The sequence below is a fragment of the Rhinichthys klamathensis genome, unplaced genomic scaffold (assembly GCF_029890125.1).
Source record: "Rhinichthys klamathensis goyatoka isolate OS25496 unplaced genomic scaffold, OSU_Roscu_1.1 h1tg000094l_1, whole genome shotgun sequence".
NCBI lineage: Eukaryota > Metazoa > Chordata > Actinopteri > Cypriniformes > Leuciscidae > Rhinichthys > Rhinichthys klamathensis.
In genome coordinates this window covers 1,455,891-1,470,645 of record NW_026606633.1, presented here as the reverse complement: position 1 = coordinate 1,470,645, position 14,755 = coordinate 1,455,891, and the positions used below count along the sequence as shown (strand labels likewise).

The window sequence follows — 14,755 nt, the reverse complement described above, 5'->3', positions numbered from 1 at the left end:
GCAGGCCCTGTGTGTCGCCTTCTGCCTAGAGTTTGCTCCCGGCATGGTAAAAGCTTTTCTTAAAAGCCTACCGATGTAGCACGCTCTATTGTTCTGCAGGTCTTTTGCCCTCCTCCTTTCAAAACAGCTGACCAAGAGAAGCTTAACTTGCTTTGCCCAGTTAGGGTGTTTGATTGTTACCTCCACTGCTCTGCCTAGTGGCATAAAACTAACCAATTGCTGACCAATCGAAAGGGAATGTCTCTGTTGCGACTATGACCCTGGTTCCCTGAGAAGGGCACGAAACGCTGCGTCACATGCCTGAGAGCGAGTTACTTCAGCCATCAGAAGCTGACAATGTTTGGTCCGGGTTTCCTTTATTGCTTCTGCGGTATGCCGTCATGCGTCACGGGATGACGTTTCACCAGCGAGATTGGAGCGATTTCACACGTGCTTCAGACACAATCGTGCATCTCACCGAGATAATAAATTAATACTTTTATTCCGCAAAGATGCATTAAATTGATTAAAAGTGACAGTAAAAACATTTGATAGGTTAAAAAATGTTCTTTTGAGCTTTCTATTCATCAAATAATCCTGAATAAAAATGTATTACAGTTTCCACAACAATATTAAGAAGCAACTGTTTTCAACATTGATAATAAGAAATGTTACTTGAGCATCAAATCAGCATATTGGAATGATTTCTGAAGGACAATTTGACACTAAAAAAGCTGGAGAAATGGCTTGTAAAAAAACCTGCTTTGCAATCACATGAATAAATAAATCTTTAAAATATATTAAAACTGAAAAGAATTCGTGTCACATTGGGTAAATGCCTTACAATAGTGATTAAAACAGGTTCCTTAACCATTAAAGCTAATTCATTCTGCCACAACAAATGTAAACAGTCGACACACTAAACGCTAGATTTACTAACAGCTTGCGCCAGCGCAAACCCCCTTTTGGCACTAAAAAGCTACTGTCAGGATTTACTAAAGACATCCAGTGAAAAATTAGCGCTGAAAAAGCGTGGACGCAGTTATTTTGCGGCTGACATTATTACATATGCATTTGTAGGATTTTCCCTTTTAGATGCAAAATTTATGGGAGGAGATTATTTAAATGAATCATGCAAGGTGATTTAATATAAGTCTTGCACTAGTCAATGTACTTAATGGCAAAAAAGCATGTCTTAAACCAGACACTACTTTGCGCTGCTCTTGGTAGATTGCGTTGGTCATTATGGAAATGATCCGGCTACATCTGTATCCTTTCATTTGCGTGTTGTAGGGAGATCACGTGGAGAACTTTCCACTCCCATCAGCGCTTTTTTGAAATTGCGCTCTCGTACTAATTTGCCGTTTAGTAAATCTGGCCCTGAATTCCAACAGTTTTGAGTTTTGTTGGATCAATGTTTGTTGGTGTCAGGGCAGTATGAGCCTTTAGACTTCTATGAGCCATCACTTCTGACACACCCGTTCTGTTTTCTTTCTGATTGTTTCTTAGCTCTGGCATGGGTTCCTGCCTGAACAATGTTCCCCCCAAACAGGAATTTGTTTACCCCACCACAGCCCCTGGCCAAGCCTATGATGCAGACGAGCAGTGCCGCTTCCAGTACGGAGTGAAGTCTCGTCAGTGTAAATACGGGGTACTTGCATCACTCAGTGTAATTGACAACAGCTCTTCACCCAAGAAAGAAAATTCCATCATCATCATCAACATCATCATCATCATCTATTAAAAATGCAGATCAGCATGATTTTTGACTATGGGACCATGGTAATACCATGTTTTTTTTCTGATCTACACTATCATTCAAAAGTTTTGAGTCAGTAAGATTGAACTTTCTATTGATCAAAGAATCCTGGAAAAGAGTATCACTTTAAAAAAATAAAATAAAATAGAAAACTTATTTTAAATTGTCATAAATTTCACATTTACAGTTTTTAATGTATTTTTTATCAAATAGATATAGCTGTGGTGAGACTTCTTTCAAAAACATTTAAAAAAATCTAACTGCCTTTAAAACTATTGAACAATAGTGTATATCACCATACAAGAACAGCATTGTGCCATAGACATTAGAGACGTTTATTGTGTCAGTAACAAAAAACAAAAAAAATATCATGGTAGTGTTATGTTTTTTGGACATATACCATGAAAGCACCACCATGCTATTCTTTAGTTTAGAGTACCTTGGAATGTCAGAGTAACCATTAAAATGGTTGATATGACCATGTGCAATATTTAATGTATTCTAAAGGTATTTGATCGTTTTTTTTTTGTGAGGAACAGACAAAAATTTAGGCCATTGATCCCTAAAATATTTCTTTTCATTTTTGGGTGAACTTGTTCAGTAGTTGTTTACGTTTAAACTTTTTTTTATGACCGTTATATTTTATAATTATATATATAATTACATATTGAAAAATATTTAATTTAGAAGTATGTAACCATCCTACAGTAAGACATCTATGCTGAAGTGTCGTCTTTGGACACATGAATTGTGGGTTATGGTCCTATCCAGGTTGCCTTTATATCCCCACACTAAATCATTTAGCACACTCTCTCCATCCCTCCCTCTTTCTCTCTGTAAATCTGCACCAGATGGCAGTTCTACCTTTCGCTGGCTGTAACATTCCATATTTTTGCTCCCCCCAAGACTTCAGACCGCTGGCATTCTGCCACTTTTGTCCAAAACCACATGTTGGTCAAAAGTTTGCTGTTTTTTGGTTTGTGGCTCTATTCTCTGCCAGCCATGGTTGACCTTTACACCTCCACAGACACACAGTGGAGCTCAGTCTGTAAAGTGAGCTATATCTGTTCATGTTGAGTCCAGCTTTAGTTATTGACTGCTTTATGGGATGCCAGTGCAGGAAACTGAACATCTGGAGGAGGAGTACACACACTAGTTCAGCTCTCACTGTAACTATGTAGTCTAATAAAGCAGGAAGTTATTGACTAGATATAAAATGCAGTGTGCGGCTTACAACTGATCTACATTGTGAGATTTGGCAGAAACAAAAAAAAAAGGTTTTATTGGACACATACCATGGAAGTACTGTAAAATTATTTAAAGTAAATAGCATCATACATGAATGTACAGTAATAAACTTTCAGTACCATAGTATATAAGGGCAATTACCCTAGCAACACTCAGAGCACCTTAGTAGCAACCAAATAGCCACGTTGGAGGACGTTGTTTGGTGCAGGAATGTCCTACTTCTACTCTTTCCACAGTTCTTCACCCTCTTTGAGTCTTTCTTAATGTCTGTTTTTCCCACATTGTCTGGAGTTTTGTTTAGTGGCTTGTGTGTGTGTTCAGGAAGTGTGCAGTGAGCTTTGGTGCATGAGTAAAGGGAATCGCTGCATCACCAGTAGTATCCCAGCAGCCGAGGGCACCATCTGCCAGACCAGCACCATCGAAAAAGGGGTAAGGACAGGGAATTCTGGGAGGAATATCTGGGAGAGCACAGATATAGCACAGATATATCAAGGCTCAGGAACCTTTCTTGGCTTGATGGGTAGATTATGTTTGATAATGAAATGGTTTTATATGATATTATATAATAGAAATGTACACCATATATTGGCAATTGTTTTCGGTCGTCACATATTGCATATTTAATGTTGATTAATGAAATTTTCTCATTAGTGGTGCTACAAAAGAGTGTGTGTGCCGTATGGAACACGTCCAGAGGGTGTAGATGGTGGGTGGGGCCACTGGTCGCCATGGGAGGAGTGTAGTCGCACCTGTGGGGGCGGAGTCTCATCCTCTATTCGCCATTGTGACAGCCCAAGGTGAGTACTATAACTTTTATTCAGCAAGGATGCAATAAATTGATCTAAAGTGACAGTAAAGACATTTATAATGTTACAAAAGATTTATATTCCAAATAAATGCTGTTGTTTTTTGTTGTTTTTTACGTTATCAAAGAATCCTTAAAAAATGTAAGCAAGAAATGTTTCTTGAGCACCAAAATCAGCATATTAGAATGGTTTCTGAAGTAACATGTGAAACTGAAGACTGGAGTAATGGCTGCTGAAAATTCAGCTTTGCTATCACAAAAATAAATAACATTTTAAAACATACTAAAGCAGTTATTTTGAATTATAATAATATTTCAAACTGTTATTTTATATTGTAACACTATTATTTTTATAATATGACTGTTTTTTTTATAATATAACTGTATATTTAATCAAATAAATGCAGCCTTGGTGAGCATAAGAGCTTCTTTCAGAAACATTAAGTAATCTTACCAACCTCAAACTTTGGAACGATAGTGTTTACGAGTGATTTGATGATTCATAATGTTCTTACTCTCAGCCCGTTGTACCCAATGAACCTAGTCTGACGACATGCCAGGAAAAATCGGAAAAACTAACAGATCGACAGAAAGACAGAAGATCTCTGGCTGAAATGAACTTGAGCAGAATATATTGTGTAATTGGGAGTTACATTGAAATTGTACTCAGATGTGTTTGATGCTTGTCCTTGTGTGGATGCAGGCCAACGGTTGGAGGGAAATATTGTCTGGGAGAGAGGAAGCGCTTCAGATCATGCAACATTGATGTGAGTTTGAAAGCCACATGTCACTGACTCGATTTTTGTCTGTTAGAAAGAAACATTTCTTACAAATGAACTCCTATCCCACTTGTAATGATCTTTGGCTTGTTTGTGAATGGATTCTGTTCCTGCATCATCTAAATTAGTTGATAAGCTCTGACAAATTTTGGGGTGCATTGAACAACCTCTAAATCATGGGTGCCCAAACCTGCTCCTGGAGGGCCACTGTCCTGCAGAGTTTAGCTCCAACCCTTATTAAACAGACCTAAAACCAGCTAATCAAGGTCTTGAGACTGACTAGAAACTTCTAGGCAAGTGTGTTAGAGCAGGTTGGAGCTAAAATCTGCTGGACGTTGGACCTCCATGAGCATGATTGGACACCCCTGCTCTAAATGATGTAGACGTACGCCAATAGAAGAAAATGGTTCACTGTTGCCATGCTCCATAAGATCCTCAGACTGACTGATTTGTGTGTGGGTTAGGAATGCCCAGTCGGATCTCAGGATTTTCGGGAGATTCAGTGCTCGGACTTCGACAGCGTTCCTTTCCGGGGGAAATTCTACACTTGGAAGCCGTACAGGGGTGGTAAGTATAAAACCCTTAAAGCACCTGTTCTGAGACATTCTGGCCATTTTCCTTTGATTTGTGTCACTTTGATTGGCCTGTTTATACTCTAAACTGCTAGAAACTGTAAACTGTCACTCTTTCTGTCTTAAATGCACTTTAAGTTGCTTTGAATAAAAGCGCCTGCCAAAATGAACAAATTAAGGATGCCAAATATATCGACAGCCATATTGATATCGGCCTATGTGACTTTTTAATGTTATTGCATCGAGTCCGATAAGTTAAATATGCCAAATTATAGTCAAATAAAATAACTGTATCATTTCTAGATGGCATACCTATTGTTAAACACAAAAAGTAAATGTTTACACAGAGCCTGTAAGATTTGAAGTCTTTTAAAAGCATATGCACATATACATTTTGTTTCTTTATTCATCCTTAAAATAAAGAAACTTGGCCATAGATATGCATATATATTTTTTTTTTATTACAATGGTTTCTAGTAGGCCTAAATGTGTGTTTTTTTTAATGATTGTGGGATAAGAAAGATTTCTGTTTTAAAATTTAAAGCCTTTTTCTACTATACATGATTTTTGTTGTTATTAAAAGGATGTAGTGGTCTGCACTATTAAGGGGTGCTTTTTGTGATCAATCTCACAAAATGTAGAATGATATCTAATATTGACTTCAAAATATAAATAGTAATTGTATCATATTTGTGCATCCCTTGAACTAATGCAAATGTTTGTGCTCAGAACTGAACAGAAACATGTGATATCTTAGTTCCCTACATCTTTCATGATTATGGGAATGTTTAAGTGCTCGATTGTTGTTGTTTAAGACTGTTTAGGGCTTTTGAAAGTGGTTTCGATATTAGGACTGGACCACCATGCTCCAAAGAACCAATCTCTACACTGGCTCAGGTCCAGGACAGATGTGTGTGAGAGAGAGAGAGAGGGTGCAGATAACAGTCTGGCATCCATATGCCGGGCTGCGGATTGCCAACTCCCAGAATCTCCAGTTTAAGTTTCTGCTTTTGATGAATGTGAAGCTGGCTGTCAAGGACATAACTGCCTTTAATCTGCCCCTCCAATAACATAATGGCTTACAGAGAGAAGCCCACTGCAGGCTACAAGCGCTGCTTTCATCAAGTCAGCTGATTTTACAATGGAAATCCCTTGCAGCTGTTAAAATAAGTGCCAGACTGCTGTTTTACCCTGCTTTAGGGTCAGGTGGCATATAGACATTAGGCCTGCACTTCTTTCTTTCTTTTCTTTTTTTCTTTTTCTTTTTGATCTTTTGATGGAAATAAATGTTGTGATATTTCCATTAAGAGGTGCATTAATTTTTGGTCAAGATCTTGTATTGAAAATGCAAGTCAAGCAATCCATAAAGTCTACTCAAGCACATCCCAAAGACTTTCAATGAATTTAAAGGTCTGGACTCAGAGGTGCCAATTCACCATTCTTTCACAATTTGAGCCTGATGAATCTTGACATTGTCATCATGGAATATGGCCATGATGTGTCTTCCTACATGGTAGTTTAAGAAATGAAAAAACAATGTGGGTTAGGGTTCAATTAGGGTTAGAAGAACAGTTGCCAAACATATAGCATGCTTGAAACATAATAATCACTGCAATAATGATCCAGTCGTAGACTCTTAAGCATTTGCATATTTCCAAACAGTGATTTTTTTTTTTTTTTGGCCGGGCAGTGTATTTTAAATTGTAATTTATTCCAGTGATAGTAAAGTTGAATTTTCAGCAGTCATTACTTAAGTCTTCAGTGTCACATGTTCCTTCAGAAATCATTCTAATATGCTTGTGAAAACAAAAAATTTGGACTGACCTTTACATTTTGGTAGTGTACACAGTAATAATGAGAGGAAGACATTTTACTGTGATTTTATAGTTACTCTAATTATAATCACATTTTCATAATCGCAGCGTTCTGTTTGCATAAGCTCCAACTTCATTGCAGTACTGCCCTAATCACATTATAAGGGTGCTTGTAAATGTTGCCAGTGTCTTAACTTTTGGCAGTCTGTTGAAGTAATGAGTTCAGAAAAACATTAAAATCACGCTTTATCACTTTTGCCGAAGTTCAGGTTGAGCACATTGCATTGTGAGATACACTGTTCAATGCATTTTGCTCTGGCTGTATGCACTCTCACCAGAACCTCCTGAAACCCATACACTCCAGTGAAGCCCTCTTCTAGCCACCTCAAAAATACACTTATGGCCTGCCAGAGCAAAGCCTCATGGGATGCGCAGTTTCCATCGTAAGCCTGCTTCAGTATATGTTTTCACAGGCACCCAGGACCTTATCAAATTAGTCCAACACTAACAGAAAATGGGCCAGCAGCTCAAAAACTGCCCTCTTTAGGTTTATAAAACAGAGGAAGAGTTGTTATTTAACATAAAGACTGTGGTAGATGTGATTCAACTGATAAGGCAAGCGGGTCTTAGGCAGCCAAAGAAAGATTACACAGAGTTTTAGCACCACCGCTGCCAGGTACAGGCAAGGGGAATGAGTTCAGACCTACCAGCCTTTCAAGAGTAATATAAAAGAGGCCCAGAGCAAGGACAAAACCACACACTGGTACCAGTATGAGTGAGATTATGAGTCCATTAACTCTTTGTTCTTTGTTACATAACCTATACAGTGGGTAGTATGCTTTGCACTTTTAAACAATACATCAATGTACAGTATGTTTCTTGTCTCTCTTTTAAACACCTTCCATGTTTTTTTTACCTGTTAACGGTGCAATGTGTAAAATTTTTGAGTATCTATTAACAGAAATGCAATATGACATCCATAACTATGTTTTCAGTGGTGTATAAAGAACTTACTTAATAAACCGTAATGTTTTTATTACCTTAGAATGAGACATTTATATCTACATAACCGCGGGCACCCCCTTCTATGAAGGTCGACATATTGTGACGTCATGTTTCTACCGTAGCCGACAGCAAACAAACAGCGCTACAGAGCGCGTTTCGTCACTACCTTGAAAGAAAAGCAGCAGAAAGCTAGAAGCTAGCCATAAACACTGAGTAGTGACTTTTCCCTTGTCAGTGGTGTAAAATATGTAGTTGGATTGTTTCATGTAACTTAGTTCTTCTCCCTCGCTGTATTATGGGTTTGCTATGTGGGGAGAAATGAGCTGGTTACGTTTGTGAGACAATCAGCTGATTACAATTATTATATTATATATTAAGACCCTTGATCCTCACCTGACTATGGCTTTGTAAACTTTATCCATGATGTGGTTTATAATGGACTGTGGTACAGAAACTTGGCTTACTCTGGCTATTCTCTGCTGTCTCAGACGACGATATGTTTGTCCAGTTTTAGCCACCGTAGCTTCTTCGAAAGGGAGGGGTGAGCAGTGGGCTGAGCCATTAGTGCAACTCGCAACCGAACCGCTAGATGCCGCTAAAAAATACACACTGCACCTTTAAGAGGTGTACAAAACTACATACAGATTTCTTTCAAAGCAACTAGTCCCTGGGTTGCTTTAATGATTAGTCAACTAATCGAATAATAGAATGACTGTATAGTTAGGCTGATTCAGGTTCACCTCACCCCATTTCTTAGGGGGCGTTTATTTAAGATGCGTCCTACACATGTTCAAAAGTTTTAAGTCAGTACGTTTGTTTTAATTGATTAAAAGTTATAGTAAAGACATATATATAATGTGACAAATGATTTCTGTTTCAAATAAATGTTGTTCTTTTGAACTTTCTATTCAATAATTGGTTTCCACAAAAATATTAAGCTGCATAACTATTTTAAACATTAATGATAAGAAATGTTTCTTGAGCAGCAAATCAGCATAGAATGATTCGGATTATGTGGCACTGAAGATGAAAGTAATGGCTGCTGAAAATTCAGTTTTGCCATCACAGAAATAAATTACATTTTAAATTGTTAAAGTGGAGTACAGTTATTTCAAATTGTAATAATATATTTCACAATAAAACAGTTTTTACTGTATTTTTAATCAAATAAATGCAGCCTTGGGGAGCCTAAAAGACTTCCCAAACTTTTGAATGATCATGTACCTCCCAAGGAAACAGGCTTCCATGGAACCATAACATCAGCTTTGAAACATAGCCTGTGTCTCCTCTCTCTTTCTTCCTTGTCCGTCACATGAGTTGTGTGATTTCTTCTTTGTCTCTCAGGGAATGTGCTGAGAGAGGCTGTTTTCCCCTCCAATGTGTTTTATTTACTGTTTCTCAAATTTGTAGGGCCATTACAGAGGAGACAGGGGAATAAAGCCAGTGTGTTGTATGTGCGTTTCAGCTGCTTTATCTTAAGCAAATCATCTAAAGTGTGCCCCGGACCCCCCTTTCTGCTACTCAAGGATGTGACAGCAGTGGAAGAATAAACTAACTTACATAAACCCCACAAGCTCATTAAAATACCACATGCAGCCATGGAACTCTACAGAGTGCTGGCGGCCGTCCCGCAGAGTTAGTATAGTTCTAAAGCTCCGTTTGGCTTCATGAAATGCGCCGTTCATGTGTCCCCATTGTTAGAAGCGCCTTAAACTGTGGAGCGAATTTGCCAGTTTGTTTTGCCGTTGTGTAATGTTGTAAAGTTAACAATGCATAACACATGAGGAGTCAGTTCTATACAAGCAACAAGAGCGTAATGGCGTTAGCATTAGTTCGTCTCACATTGTGTACCGCATGTAACAATGTTTTCTTACATAAGAGCTTTGTAGATTGTATGACGTCCTGCGATGCTCATGAGGAAGGATACATCAGTCAGTTTAAGCTGACGTTTCTGCATCATTAGCATGGCTAGTCTCCTTTGTCTTTCCTATGGGATGTAGTCCTATGGGATGTACTTCGAGACGTTCAACTTTGTATATCTCCAGCTCTTTTTATAAGTATGTAACATGTTAAATGGCTCATGATCATTGAGGTGCGATGTTTTGCACGTTTTGGCTGCAGGTGGGGTGAAGTCATGCTCGCTGAACTGCTTGGCAGAGGGCTATAACTTCTACACCGAGCGCGCTCCAGCTGTGGTGGACGGCACACCCTGCAGGGACGACTCTCTGGACGTTTGTGTTAATGGCGAGTGTAAGGTGAGACAGTAACACACACTTTTCTTCAGGTATACATATCTGAGTTTTCAGATGGCAGGGTTCGTATGATATGCTTTTCCAATTGTCGTTTTTGGATGGCTTTGAACTTCTGCCAAAGCGAGAGACAACAGAAGAGAAAAACTCCCTCTTTTAGTGATTGACACCTAAATCCACCAATCTTTTAACACATTATTGTAGTGATATGGATAATCCATAGAGCTCTGAAATGGTAAGACTCCATTGACTCCAATAATAATAATAATTTTGACAGATAACCGCCACAAAAGAATGATCAATTTATTTATATTTTCATTGTTCTTTACTACTACTACTACTATAATAATCTCCAACGCGCATTCACACAACAATGAACGCACTTTGGAGGTTAATATTTTGTAAATAAAGTGGTAAATTGTTTTGTTTTTTTGCGCAAACAAAGCACTCGCATCACTTCATAAAATCGAGGACAAACCACTGGAGTCACATGGATTACTTTAATGATGTCTTTACTAGCTTTCTGGGGCTTGAAAGTGTCAGTTGCAAGACTGTCAATGGAGGGACAGAAATCTCTCCGATTTTATTAAAAAGATCTTCATTTGTGTTCTGAAGCGGAACAAAAGCCTTATGGGTTTGGAACGACATGAGGGTGAGTAATTAATGATAGAATTTTAATTTGGGGGGGGGGGGGAACTAACCCTTTCAGTTTTCATAAATAAATAAATAAATATTTTTGTGGCAGCACCTGCCAAAATTACTAAAATGCTTCTTTTTGTGCCCTGAATTTGCATCTATTGCCTCATTTATGCACATAGTGCTCACATTGTAGTGTAATGTATTTATCATAGCTTGTCTCAGATTACATGACCTTTGGTAATACGCCTGTGACAGCTAAACGCTAGTGTCATTCCTTATAATGTTTTGGTAGAAAATTGAAAGAAACAAAAACATGAATATAACCATTAATGTTGGCATATTCTCTTCGGAGTCATTAGCTTGTTACTGTGGTAAACATCTGCCGCTAGTACTCATGGTGGTACTCACTTTGATTACCCTTCTTTTTCAAAAGTAGATTGTGAAAATAGCCCATGCAGCGGGGTGAGAGAAGTGAAATTGAATTCCGGTTTGGATCAAACAAAGTGTGAAAGCAACCTTAAAATTTTTGGTTTATTAGCATGTTTCATAATGCCAACTGTAGTGTATTTTATTTAGTGTTTCATTTTGTTGTACTGCGCAGGACAGGCTGAATGCGCTACTTTGGAGTGAGTTGGGCTGGTTTATCTTTGCGCTGTTGTCCAGACCTTTGGTTGTTTTTATCAACAGTTCAGTCCAGCCCTGTTATGCTCTGCCCTGAATGCTGCAAGAACTCAGTGACCCCCCCCAGATCCATCTGTCCTCAGCGCACGCAGCTGAACATGATCACAGCGACTTCTCCCACCCTCCCCTTCGTCAACTCTCGCCATTTCTCCATTTCTTTCCTTTCCTCTCTTTCCTCTCTTCCTCCATCTCCTTTCTTCACTCATTCTCTCGGCTTTCTTATTTATGGTGCATATAAAAACCGGAGAACAGCAGGGGGAGAAATCAAAGTAGTGTTTGCAACCTCATGGTGGCTTAGCTTCCAAACAATAAGGGTTTGATTATGAAAGCAAGATCTTTGAAGCACAAGGCATTAAAAGAGCCTGTGGAACCACGTGTCTCGAAGCTCGGCTCTGTTCGGTCCAGCACAGGACATGCCCTGCCTTCTCTGAGCGGCCACTGACTTACCATTGTTGTTTTGAGAAAATAGGTCACACATTTGCAGGTTATGGAATCTAGGCCAGGTCAACAAAAGTCTTTGGAGCTTTAGTGGGATTTTTGTGAAGTTGCACAGGCCTGGATTTGGAAAGTCTCAAGCAGTTTCTGGTCTGCTGGTTACGGAGTTCATTTTGTGTTACCTTTTAGATCCTGACAGCAGAGACTCTTTGGTTTCTTCATCAATGGCCTGTTTTTGTGCAGATTTGGCCCCTCTGGAGAAACCTGCTTTGCTTTGCACAATGTCAATTTAAATGGATTGTGATCTCTCAAGTTCTGGGATTGCTCTCAAGATTATACATCAATGTATTACGGTTGTCAAAAATAACGTGTTAACACGTGCGATTAGTTAAATATGTTACAATCATCCGAGCCTATGACTTAATTTCTTCTGTGTTATAGAAAAGAAGAAATATTAAGGAATGTACTGGTCTTTTTCTATGCAATTGCAGTGAATGGAAACTCAAGCTTTCAAGTTTCAAAAAGAATCCAAAAGCACAATAAACTCATAAAAGTAGGAAAAGGGTAAAATTGTTTCTCAGTGAAAAGCTGAATTTCTTCCCCTTGTCATTTCTGCCCCCCGATTTCATGGGGTCTGGAGTCATAGTGCTGAATACTGTTGACTAAAATATGAGGGAAAACTTTGAAAAAATACTTTTATTTTGAAATTTGAAACTCTATCAGTTATACCACAGCTTCTGGTTGTTCTGCCATTTTCAGTTCGAGCAGGAAATAGTTTTGCAGAGCACATGACTTCGTCTATGTTATCCCTAATGTTTTATTTGACCCTTTTCCTGATACACTGTTTGTTTGTAAGTGATGTAAAGTTGATCATTTTTATATCAAGCTTAATTTATTAAATAGAGCATGGAAAATAGTTTTACAAATGTGTTAATTTGTGTATAGATATGCCTCATTTCTCTGATAACAAAGAATGTTTTATACTTATTTGAATGTTTTCTTCTGCATTTGCAGTTTTACAAATAAGATATGACTAATAACTTACAGTAAATTGAAGTTGAGACAGGTTACTTGCTATGAATGCAAAGCAATGCATCATGGGGATGGTAAAACTGAAAATATGAATGCACTAACAGTGTTTTTAGAAGAATTCAAATGGAAAGAATCGATTCAAATACTGCAATCACAGTATATCAGGGTTGAAAATCAGTAAACTGAACTACTTTATATGAGATCAGCTTAATACACTATCCATTTTAATATTACTTAATTTAAATTTGCACAGACAATGACACAAATGCAAAGTACATTATGTAGTGTAATATCTTCAAATTTTACATTCTTTTTCTTCATTGTGACTTTTGCCTTAATCTCTAAATATGTGTAATCTCTAAATATTCTCTATATCTGTATGCAGCATGTGGGCTGTGACCGGATTCTTGGCTCGGATGTTCGGGAAGATCGCTGCCGTATTTGTGGAGGAGATGGGAGCAGCTGCCAGGTCATCGAGGGGGTCTTCAATGACTCCTTGTCTGAAGGAGGTACAGAGTGTGTGCACTTCAGTTTGAACTGGAACGATATGTAACAATATGTGCAAAAGAAGCATTGCTGAAATACCATTTTTCTCACTGAGGACCCGGTTGTTGAAAAGTTTCCACAGACAATTTCGTTTCAGACAAACAGGCTTGTGAAATAATGTTTTAGGTGTTAAAATATAAGCCCTCGATGGGATAGATTCAGTAAAAACAGCTTTTCTATTGACAGAGGTAGAGTATCTATTGCTGTGGATTTACAGCTGGTGTTAAAATATGATCACCTTATGTTAAACTAAAGCTCAATTCAGCACAGAGTTGGGTGCTAAAATATTGTTCCTCAGCCTTGAATAGAGCTAAAATAATTTATTTCTGGGCACAATTCCATCATTGATGATTTAGTTTAACATTAGGGAATCATATTTTAACACCAACTGTAAATCCACAGAATTAAAAACTTGCTTTACTCTGAAACAACTTTGCTTTTCTGCTGACGTCACTATAGGTCACATGAATCAACATTCAAAGGCTATTTAGGCGTTGTCTTCGAAAACTCATTCATTATCATTTCCTGATGAATAAAAATCAAAACAGTCCCCATTCACACAAATCCACTAGTATTCAATTTGTAAAGAAACACTACGCACCTATCGACTGAGCATGTAATCCGCATGCAGTCACCGTTTTCACAAATTCTTGATAACGGCATCGTTTTCAAAAGTTTGAGTTTTCAGGCCCCCAAAACGCCATTGTCATATAAATGAATGGCCAAAACGGATAAAAAGTTTTCCGTTTTTAGTTGAGAGCGGTGTTGTGTAATTGTAAACGGCCCCTAAAAGGGATGTTTTTGTACATTTTCTAGTGATCATGGGAGCAGAAATCATTTAAACTCCCTTGAGTTGGAACATTTTATTGTCTGTGTATTTTGATGCATGAGGCCAATGCAAATTGTGATCAGCATTCATTTTTGTAGTAGCGTCCATGCCATTGCTTAATTTTCAGGGGCTAAAGCAATGCGAACATCATGTGCAAATAAACAATGCGATAAAGAGGCACAAATTTATTCTCTAAATAGAGTAAATTTCCCCTTAGTATCTTTAAGAAGATGGATTCAGATTTTTTTCTGTTAATGGTTAAGTGAAGCTTGCAAATGCGCATGTGAGACTGCTATTTCTCTGATTAACTGAAGTAACACAAGCCTGGTGCCTGAATTGAGTAGCACCCCCAACCCCCCCCCCCCCCCCCCCCCCCCCCCCCC

At 38.3% G+C, this 14,755-nt stretch overlaps 1 protein-coding gene across 2 annotated transcripts in view; it reads left to right on the top strand.

Annotated features, from left to right (window-relative positions):
- Nucleotides 1–14,755, top strand: part of adamts10 (ADAM metallopeptidase with thrombospondin type 1 motif, 10) — a 54,185-nt gene that overhangs the window by 26,299 nt on the left and 13,131 nt on the right. For both annotated transcript variants that reach the window (XM_056252359.1, XM_056252360.1), the window contains 7 exons: nt 1,489–1,630; nt 3,308–3,415; nt 3,638–3,783; nt 4,495–4,558; nt 5,035–5,137; nt 10,083–10,216; nt 13,383–13,506. In XM_056252359.1, coding sequence (XP_056108334.1) covers nt 1,489–1,630; nt 3,308–3,415; nt 3,638–3,783; nt 4,495–4,558; nt 5,035–5,137; nt 10,083–10,216; nt 13,383–13,506 — 821 coding nt within the window. The remainder of the gene's footprint in view (nt 1–1,488; nt 1,631–3,307; nt 3,416–3,637; nt 3,784–4,494; nt 4,559–5,034; nt 5,138–10,082; nt 10,217–13,382; nt 13,507–14,755) is intronic.